This window comes from Thermobia domestica, chromosome 18, assembly GCF_964235325.1.
Source record: "Thermobia domestica chromosome 18, izTheDome1.hap1.1, whole genome shotgun sequence".
NCBI classification, from domain to species: Eukaryota; Metazoa; Arthropoda; class Insecta; order Zygentoma; family Lepismatidae; genus Thermobia; species Thermobia domestica.
The window spans coordinates 95,660,794-95,671,606 of record NC_137471.1 but is presented as its reverse complement, the minus strand read 5'-3'; the positions used below and the strand labels follow the sequence as shown (position 1 = coordinate 95,671,606).

At 37.5% G+C, this 10,813-nt stretch overlaps 1 protein-coding gene across 1 annotated transcript in view; it reads right to left on the bottom strand.

The window, feature by feature from the left end:
• Positions 1-5,019: 5,019 nt before the first annotated feature.
• The window catches only part of Psa (puromycin-sensitive aminopeptidase), a 379,421-nt gene continuing 373,627 nt past the window's right edge, over positions 5,020-10,813 (bottom strand). Inside the window, exon 14 of the mRNA XM_081746220.1 lies at positions 5,020-7,984. Coding sequence (XP_081602346.1) covers positions 7,748-7,984 — 237 coding nt within the window. The 3' untranslated portion in view covers positions 5,020-7,747. The remainder of the gene's footprint in view (positions 7,985-10,813) is intronic.

Below are 10,813 nucleotides of genomic sequence, written 5' to 3'. Positions count from 1 at the left end.
GTACGAGATGTGTCATGTTCGCCTGTGCGGGTGAAAGTGAGGTCTGACAACACTGTGAAAGGGGCAAGCTGGTTAGAGTGGAGGGAACAATACTGAATTTTGTCGAACCAGAGGTTTCGTTGCCTTCATTCAGTGTTGGGAAGTAACTTAACGCAAGTAACGCGTTACTTTTTAAGTAACGTTTCCTAGTAACGCGTTACATTTTTCCCAAAGTAACTGTAACGGTAACGCGTTACAAATTTTTGAGTAACGTACCTAGTTTGCGTTACTTTTTTCGCGTTACATTTCTGATCAGTAACTACAATATATGTATATTTTTTTCGGAAACAAATGTTTCTTTTCTGTAAGTGAATTTCTCAGAATGAAACAATCGAGCATGAACTACGTATGTCAGTGACCGACAGTCACAGACACACAGAGAAACAGATAAGTTCGTAGTGCCACTTGTTTTTTGAAGATGAGGACAGCTTTAGGGAAATCACGTGTACTGATTGCAAGCACCTGGAAGATTTTGTCGTAGATTTTGACAGCTCCAAATCAATAAATTCAGTGAGTGAACTAGGAGTGCAATGATACCAGTAGTATATTTTACCTTGATTGGTGGTGTTTTTATAAAGATGGAGAACGAAAATATTTTACCGTTCGAACATTTGAAAGAATACTTTTTTCTTAAGAGCTGAGGATGATGGTGGACAGAATTTAAAAGTAAAGTGTCTGAAGTGCCCCGGAGGAAAATATTTATCAACAACTAGGGTGCCATAATTGACGATTTACAGTAAGGTCTTGATATGAATAAACTGTGTTCTGATGAGCAGGTCTACTTTATTACTAGAAATTAATTTGCTGATGGTATGTAATATTGGAGTTCTTTCAGATCAGTTTGCTTATTCTAGAGTCCCGTTAATTATAGAGTAGTGTAATGTTTCTCTATATTCTTTATTTTTAGTTTTACATAACATTCTTGTTATTATTACACTACTGAGCCATTTTTCCTAACGTATAGGGATGAGCACGATTCAAGCTAAAACTCGACTCGACTCGAATTCGAGTCGAGTTTCGAGTCAAGTCAAGGTTAATATCCTAAAGTCGAGTTCCGAGCCGATTCAATTTTTCGCGTCGAGTTTCGAGTCCAGTCGAGTTTGATAAATGGCTCGTTCGTTTTAAGTCGTCTTGAAATCATGGCCTGATTACACTGGAAACCGAAAGCCATGACAAATGTAAGCTAAACAGTAATATGGAATACTTTTAGTGTCGCTCACGAGAGAGGACAGGGCTCGCATCCCGTCTCGTCTCGATAGCGAGACCACAAGATATTTTTTTATAACAAGCTCAGCTTGGCTCGGCTCAACTGAGAAGATGGCTCGAGCAGGCTCACTTAGGGTGAGCCATCGGCTCGAGCTGGCGTGGTAGGGATGAGCCATTTGCTCGGTTCGTTGACAATTCTAAACCCGGGCAGAGCAGTTTTGAAGATATTTGGCCAGTGCCCTCTAACTTTTAACAGTGTTTGGCTCGAGCCCGAATACTCAACTTGGACCCTCAACCCAAATTCAGAAGCTCGTGAACAATGTCCTTGACTACTAGACTTCACGACTACCGAGGTTGGCAATCAACTAGTTTTTTAGTATTCAAATACAAACCGCCTATCTTTCTTTTTATATACAGTGTTATAATAATAATAATAAATATACGTTGTAGTAGTAGTAGTGTCATTGATAATACTTATACTGTCTATGTAATATACTTAAAGAATGTACTTGAAACTACACACCGGATTTGGCTCGAGTCGACTCGAAACTCAACCCCAATTCGAGTCGAGTTGGAGGAAATTTTTCGAGTCGACTTCTCGGGTCGAGCTCAAAGATGTCTGTTTCTAGTCGAATCGAGTGTCAAAGAAAACTCGCTCGTGTCAATCCCTACGAGTAATGCAGTATGGCATTTTATCAATGTTACATTATATGAAAATGTTCATATATCAAGTAAAAATTTGTCCTTGCATTTACATAAAGCGATTCAGAACGTGCAATAATAATAATAATAATAATAATAATAATAATAATAATAATAATAATAATAATAATAATAATAATAATAATAATAATAATAATAGCGGTAGTAATAGTAGTACGGAAAATTGAAGTCATATTTTTTTCCACTTTTTTAAAGTTTCGGACCTCCAAGTAACGCGTTAGTAACGCGTTACTTTCGAAGTAAAGTAACAGTTACTTTTTGGGGGCAAGTAACGCGTTACATTTTAAGAGAAAGTAAAGTAACTTGTAACGCGTTACATTTTTATAAGTAACTTACCCAACACTGCCTTCATTTTATTATAGGACTAGATTAGTGACGAAATTAATATAGTTACCGTTGTGGAGAATGAGAATCTTCAAGGAATTGCGGTCTGATGACTAAAATAATTGGTTCGAAAGTCAAAATATGCATACTCCCCCCCTTCCGAAAAAAAAAAAAAACACCACGCAAAACGGTTTCATGTGAGCATTGCGAAGTACTTGATAAACTACTGCATGGAAAAAATTGATACAGATTAGGACTTCCTATTTAGGAGTAACCGAAGGTAAACTTGTGTAATACATTTTACCGTCAATATATAATTTGATTTGAGTTTGCTTACTTTACGTTTTCATCCTAATTTGTTTATTTCCACTTTCGTTCTTGACAAATGTGGGTGTAAGAGTAATAGGTTCTTTTTATCTTTGAAATTTATTTCCAGAAGAGAATTTAAGCTTGAAATTCACAATAGATCTGTTTTGAAGCTGATTCCCACTTTCATTTTGATTTATGATTTTGGACAAGTTCATTTTCGTCACCACACTGCCTCTACGAAGAGACGGCCACCAGTAAGTTGATATTAACCCAAGTTAAGTTGCTGCGAAAGTATTTTTATAATGCATGTATAAATTGTTATAGGGAAGCAAAATTGAAGCGAATTGGCAGTTCAAAACCACCTGAAAATTTGTGTTGAGAAGGGAGGCTAAGACAGGGTTACTACGGTCACCGACGGAGGACTAATTATAAATGTCGTGGTGGTTAGTTACAAGGAAAAAATTTACGTAGATTGTGAAATTATAATGTTACAGCATTGTAACAGCTGAAGTATTACAATGTACGAGCATTGTATTTACAGCATTGTATTTACGAGCATAGCGGAATATTCGATCTGTGGTGGACAATATCGTGTTCGTGGATTTTCGATTTTCTCCCACATTCTCATTCCATTAATTAGTTTCATAATCATCCACCTTCATTAATAAACTCCTTTAGCCTACAGAGTATAATCATAAGAACGTAAACTTAAATATTTCATTTACAATTAAATAAATACTGTATGCATTTTTTTTTTTTTACAACTCATACATTTAAAAAGATTTCCTATATTATTTAGTGTATATATTTATTTCATTTTTAAACTTATTACCTTAAATTTTGTGCTGAACGAATTCAATTTAAAGATATTGAAAATATACCACGAAAAACGCAGTTTTTAATAATGTCTTAAAACTAATAAACCGCGTTGTACAAGGTATTGTTGTACTGAAAAAATAAAGAATGCTATAATTTCCCTATTTAATTTTTGTAGTGCTTATAGAAAGTCAAATTTAGTGAAACAATGTTGTCTAAATACTTCCCTTTGTCAAGATGCATGTTTTAAAATCAATTATTACGTCATATACCATTACGACAAACAACATATGGCATTTGGGAAACAATAAATATTAAACATATTATCGAATTTTAATTTACAAAAGAGACTGTCTATTAAACCACTAAGTGTTTATTAAGGAATCTATGTACCGTAAATTCTTTTGTGTATAAATACGTAATGCCAATTACTCAACATGATTGCATTTATGCATTCCCAAAGTCGCTAAGATCAGTCATTAATGGTGGCATGTACGGTGTGATGATGTAAAGAATGAATGCTTCAGATTGACGATTTAGGGACGTCGTCCCGTGCGAATCATTCCGACCAGAATGATCCATAATTTGTAATCCAATTGATTGCAGTCTGGATTCGCAAAATAACTGTCATAACTAGCATTGAAGTCGGAGTTCCATTCGAGTCATCGTTGCCTTGTGAAGTGGCCCAGAATGCTGCAAGAAGTCCAATTGTTGATTATAATATGGTGTCCTTGATTAGACTCGTGCTTGTCGAGTCCAGCATGGAACCCTAATACACTTCTGGTAAAGTTTTAATTTCCTTGTTCACAAAAATATAGTTAAATAACACGGTAATAAACAGTACACGCCTCACCGAACTATAACTGCAATAGGATGCTGGTTCGGTGAATTCTCGGAGCTTTCTTACGAGAAATGTGAAAACTTGATGAATGTATTTGTGGTAATTGAAAGTTGATTCGATTTTGAAAAGCTTACCGTCAAAAAAATTCCTCTACATTGACTTTTAGCGGAACGCTGAAGTGCGATATAATATTTTATGACTCTAATCTGCTTTAATTGATGGATGAGGAAATGATCTGTGTTACTCCGGAAAGATGACAGTCTCGGGTCGCTACGGAGTACTCGGGACATAAATATTTTTAAAACCATCATCTGTCATATCATTACCGATTGGAGTCTTACGAGATTCCGATGGATTCTTGCTACCACTGCTTTCACAACCGTGGAGTTCTTTCACTTTGTGGATGATGTGTAGTCATGGATAATCTCAATTTCTGGTCTGGTACAAAAATGTCTACTAATTTGCAAAATCTGGGAGAGTGATTTGTCAATTTTGTAAAGAGGTTCCACAATTGTCCCTTGGCGTCACATCACTATCTGTCTACTGATTTTCCATACATATCGCTCTCTACTGGTTGGACGCAACCGTAATTAGTAACCTTCAATACTTCCACGCTTTCTACTTAAATTTCATGGTTATGACTATCATTTGAACGTTTGAAAAGCGGGAAAAGAGTGGGTATGGGGATTAACAAACACTAAATAACAATGATAAACAAGGAAAAGAGGGTTAAAAAAGGCGACGATGAAATAAAATGTTCATTCACCATAAAACATTACTTTGTTTTAATAGCAAGACACGGTTGTACTGGGAAAATAAGAAAATATGTAGCAACAGGACTTCTTTCTTTTTTGGAAGTTACTACAACACACAAGCAAGCACGCTCAAAAAACATATCTACAGTATGTGAATACATACAACAGAATCCTTGAGCATTCACACACATACATACAAAAGAATATTGTTAAATAATAGATCATCGACAAAATATTATGTAAGATGTACGTAAAGCATACTGGATTTGTATTTGCAATTTAATTTCGAAACAGAAACTAAAAATATTTCTTAACTGGCCTATTAACTGGACAGAACAGGATAGAGAGAGAGAGAGAGAGAGAGAGAGAGAGAGAGAGAGAGACAGAGAGACAAACCTTAATTCACTTGAGCTATAAATAATAAATAATGTCATGATCTGAATATCAAATAGATGAATTTACATGAGATTATTTTTTTCTTAGACAAGAATAAAGTATTGTATAATTGCATGTAAGCGTTCATGCAATAAAATATACACTACAGTTCTCAAAAAAAATACTTATCTACTTTCACTACAACATAGATGCATGAAATTTTACAAACTGAAGTTTTGCTAACTGACTTCTCCATGGTATCTTTAATTTGGAAAAGTTCGCTATCTTAAAATAATTCTCCATTACTTTAAAAAGCTAAACTAAAAATGCATATGTATATGTTCTCTGTACATCCCCTACAGTAATCACATTTTCTTCTGACTTAGCACATTGCTTCATTACAATCACGTGACCAGGACATCCATTTGGGTTTAATATTTCGTACTTACAGCAATTACAAATGTTTCATTTGCAATGTACATTTTCATTTATTTATTTATTTCTTCTTTTTTCAAACATTTTGGATGTTCCACAAACAACCTGGAATGAAATGCAACGAAATGTTGCATTGCATATAATACTTGTAAAAACGAACTTAAACGTACAATGTGTGAGGAGATAGTAACTAATACGGGCAGAAAGTTTCAGTTTATATGGATATGAAACATTGAGTCGAAGATCAAATCAGTATTAATTTCTAGTTTAACAACTTAGTTGAAGTCCAATCCACTCAATATCACAAGTCACTTAGAAGTACCAAAAATCTGAATATAATAGAGCCTTAGAGTCAACTACATTTTTACTTCTCACTCATTTCAGCAAACATAGAGATCTTTTTGGAGTTCATTAAACTTCTGTACTACACGTGTGCGAAGTAACTACTTTACATAGATAATGTCTTGACTTGTTTAAATTTTATACAATATTAAAAAAATCTATAAAACATTCTTTTCTCATATTTCTTTCCTATTCTATTGCTGGTCTTATACTATTTAGATATATGAAAGACCGTAATTGTCAGGTCAATCAGGATACGGAGGCAAACAATTGTATGAAATGGTGGAGAAAAAAATGAAGTCTACAGACTCGGCAACGTAAATTTACTTTTAATAGTTCTGATCTATTCCAAACATAAGAGAATGCAGAGAAGTATAAGTCATGGATTTTTAACATATATAAACAAAATTTGCACAGTACATTCACAACTTCAAAAGTTTAAGTTTTACACTGCACATCCTCATATCTCACGAACCAAATACGTAATATGAACACTCATGTTAACAAACAAACATAAAAACTTCGTACTTGGATTTGAAAACTTTCAGTACGATTGACTCGAACATAGTGTAATTTTTACACAATCAGTGTGTGAGATAGGAGAGAGAAATGATTATTGAACTTGGAATCGAATCCCGCTGCATCTGTCCGGTAAGTTAAAAATGGGAAGGGGGCGGTAATTCCCCCATGGTCTAGCGAACCATTTCTTTTCTTCAGCAGATTTAACTACTTCGTCACTTACAAACCTCTATTTTCATAATAATACATATGGATGTACGTGAAGGGATTTCGTACTGAAGGTGCCTGTTTACTGTTTATTGTGTATTACAGTATGTAACGAAATATGTAAAATTTCAATTTTTGGTGTAGTGAAAGTAGCAGAGAACGATTTTTACATCTCAACATCCTTTTGTAGATAAGATCTACTCTCAAAAATGATTAAGATTACCAAATTTATTATGGTATCTGGTAAATTGAATCCATATTATGCTGCAAACTGAATCCATATTATAATTTTTTAAAAACAACATATCTAGGTAATATTAAATATTGAGGTATACACATTGTATTGTACCAGCATATTTGCACTTAAAACAGTATATTTATACATATTTAGAAGTTTTTATATATATGTATACTATGTACATAATCATACATATTTTTGCCTAGAAATTTGGCAAACAAAACGTATGCTCCATTAAAGTGATCTACCATGTAGATAAATTAGAAATATATTTTATTTCCAAGGGAAATTATTTTTGTGAAATTAAAATTATATTAATAATAGAAACACACGCACACTTTAACACACATGCGTGAACACACAGATATATATATATAATAGTAGCACAAGCACTCATTCCTCAGTTAATACTGAGAATTCTTTGAGACAAAAAATTCGTTTTCATCATTTGTAAAGCACGATTATTATTTTTATTATTAATAATATTATTATCATAACTGAATCACAACCTCACACTACTCTGAAAAAAAAAATGAACGATCACCAGTTGCACTGGTTTTCAATATCTCCCATGTAAGTTCCTTATAGGATATTCATAGCAAGAAGTCATCCTATAGATTAGTCCGTAGTTTCATTATTTAGCTTTCTGCGGCTCACAAGATATTCCCTAATAGCCGCCTCATCCCTTTTCAGCCAATTAGCATTCAACCGAATTGTCTCCACACTCTGCTGAACTGTGCGTTCTGTTCCTGGCGATGGATGTGAGTGAAAGAACTGTTCCACCTCTACTGCCATGTCCTCGTTAGCGAAATTCTCCGTAATGTACTTCACAAGACGGGCAATCAGAAAACCTCCCTGAAAGTAAAGTAAATAAATAATTATATATCTTCATAAATTACGTTCATTAATTTCTGTTAAACTAATGAAGACAGAAAAGTGCTGCCCAAGGTAAGGGGCAATATCTAAAAGTATGTTGTTGAAGTACCGGGTATCACTATAGGACATTACGTACTGATATTAATATAACACACTACACATACAGTATGTGACAAAACGAACAGTACTAAAATCACACCGTTGACATTTTTACTTATTTATTTGTTTTGTAACATAGTAAAACATAAGAAATATCAAACGAATGTCAACTGAATGTTACTCAACATATATTGTAAATTTAAAAGGAAGCGCGCATGTACATTGTGTGTTCAAAATGTCGACCATTACGTCGCATACATTATTCATAGCAGTCGTGTAGAGTGATGAACATGGTTGCTGCAACGACAAAAAAGAAGAAAAAGAACGAATTCTCTCTCCTAACTCCGGTATAGGGGTAGGAAGGTTATCTGTTAGAAAAATTGCTTCCTTCAGCATACTCCATATGTAGGCATCTGGAGCGGTGAAATCAGGAAAGTGGGAAGAATATGGGAAATTCGTTCCATGGGATATCAAGTGATGTCCAAATTCTCATTGCGAAAGGCAAGTGACTCTCCTGCAGTGTGGGTTGTAGCACCGTCTGGTTGCATCCATTGTTATTGTAACGGTAGACTTCTGGCGCGGCAAAAGTCGAGCAAATCACGCAAGAATGGGTCAATAATCAAGTTTCTGTATCGATCCTGGTTCAAAGTTTGCGGATTATTTTCATCATCCTAGACGAAATACGGGCTCAATATTCCATGTCTGGACACTGCAAACCAAATTGTAAGCCCTGGACTGTGTAATGATTTCTATATGATCACACCGGGCCGTTCAAACCCGACAAAACCAGTTGTTTGTCGGTTGATGCAGCCAATAAGGTGCACATGGCTTTCATAACTGAACCATAGGCTGCTGATAAAACCCAAGACGCTGCAAGAACTAGACGCACCATCGCCGGACTTCTGGAGGTTCCTGCGCTCCATCACGAAAACCCAAGGACCGACTCGTACGCAGCCGATTCGAGGCCCACAAGGCATGGCATATTCTGCTCCAGATCAAGCTGAACTCTTCGCGGCTCATTGGGAAGGCACGTTCCAGGAACATCAGATCCAACCGGATCCAGCCACCTTAGAAGCAGTAGAGGAAAGCCTCCAGCTCATCCAACAACCAACCCAATGCCCAGCAGACCAACTGACCACGCCAAGAGAGGTTCAGCAACTGATCAGAAGAATCCACCCCAAGCGAGCAGCCGGAGCAGACAGGATACCTCCTCTAGCAATCAAGCATGCCCCACGGAAAGTGATAGTCCTCCTATGTAGAATTATCAACGGCATCCTTCAAACAGGCCATTACCCTTCCTGCTGGAAGGAAGCCAGGCTGATCATGATACCAAAAGGAAAAGGATCAAGATCAGAAATCAAGAACCACAGGCCAATAAGCCTCCTGTCACATATCAGCAAGGTGGCCGAAAGGGTCATCCAGCGAAGACTTCTTCAGCAGACAGAAGAATTGAACATTGTGCCGCAGCACCAATTTGGATTCAGATCTGGCCATAGCACGACCCTGCAGCTGGTCAGAGTAACAGAAAATATCACGCACCAGTTCAACGCCGGAGGCCACACTCTGGGAATTTTCCTCGACATCGAGAAAGCCTTCGATAGAGTGTGGCACTCCGGACTCATCCACAAACTCCGGATAGCAGGAATTTCGCCATACCTAGTCAAAGTGATCCACAGCTACCTCCAACATCGCACCTTTAAAGTGCACCATGCTGGGGCAACTGCAGCAGCAAGACAGATTAGAGCAGGGGTCCCTCAAGGATCATGCATATCCCCCTTGCTCTACAGTATATACACAGCCGACCTCCCAACGACTGTGCGCACAATGACGGCCACCTTTGCTGATGACACTGCGATCTTCGCGAGTAACCACAACCGGAGGTATGCAGAAGTGGCACTCCAGAGGCATCTGAACTACATAGAGGACTTGACCAAGAAGTGGAAAATCAAAATCAACCCAGTGAAGACAGCGCTCGTCGACTTCGGGAAGCACCGCAAGAGGAGGGACTACCACCTGACGCTGCACGGTACCCATCTCGATCAGCAACCACAGGCCAAATACTTAGGAGTCATCCTAGACAGCAAGTTGACGTTTGCCCAACACATCAACGAAACGACAGCAGCTGCCACAAGAAGATTCAAAGCACTCCTTCCGATTCTCCTCAGTCCCCAACTATCCCATGAAGCACGAAGAAATGTGTACGTGATGTGCATTCGTCCCCTTCTGCTGTACACACACCCAGCCTGGCAGCATGCAGCGCAATCCCACCTTCGGCACCTCCAGACACTACAAAACCGAGCAGCAAGAGCGATAACTGGCCATTCCCTGGACACATCAATAGTGCAAATACATGAAGACTTGGAACTGCCTCTCCTCAGCGAGGTAAGGCAAACGCTTTCGACAAGATTCTGGGACAACGTCCGCACACAAACAAATCCAGCAGTCGCCCAGATTGGAAACAGACCACCACCGCCAAGACGAACTTATCCAATGCCAGGCCCGCGTTAGGCTAGAAAGAAGAGAACCCAAAGGACTCGCGACAGTTGCAGTCCTTCAGAACACTTACGTCTGCATCCAGCTGCCAAGTCAATAACACACATGGAAGGCAGGAGCTTCGGCTCGAAACTTCACGCAGAAAACCGTCAAGAAATCTCAATAGCTCAATAGTTCATACGCCATAGCTAACACTGTAGACGTGTGGCTCATCTC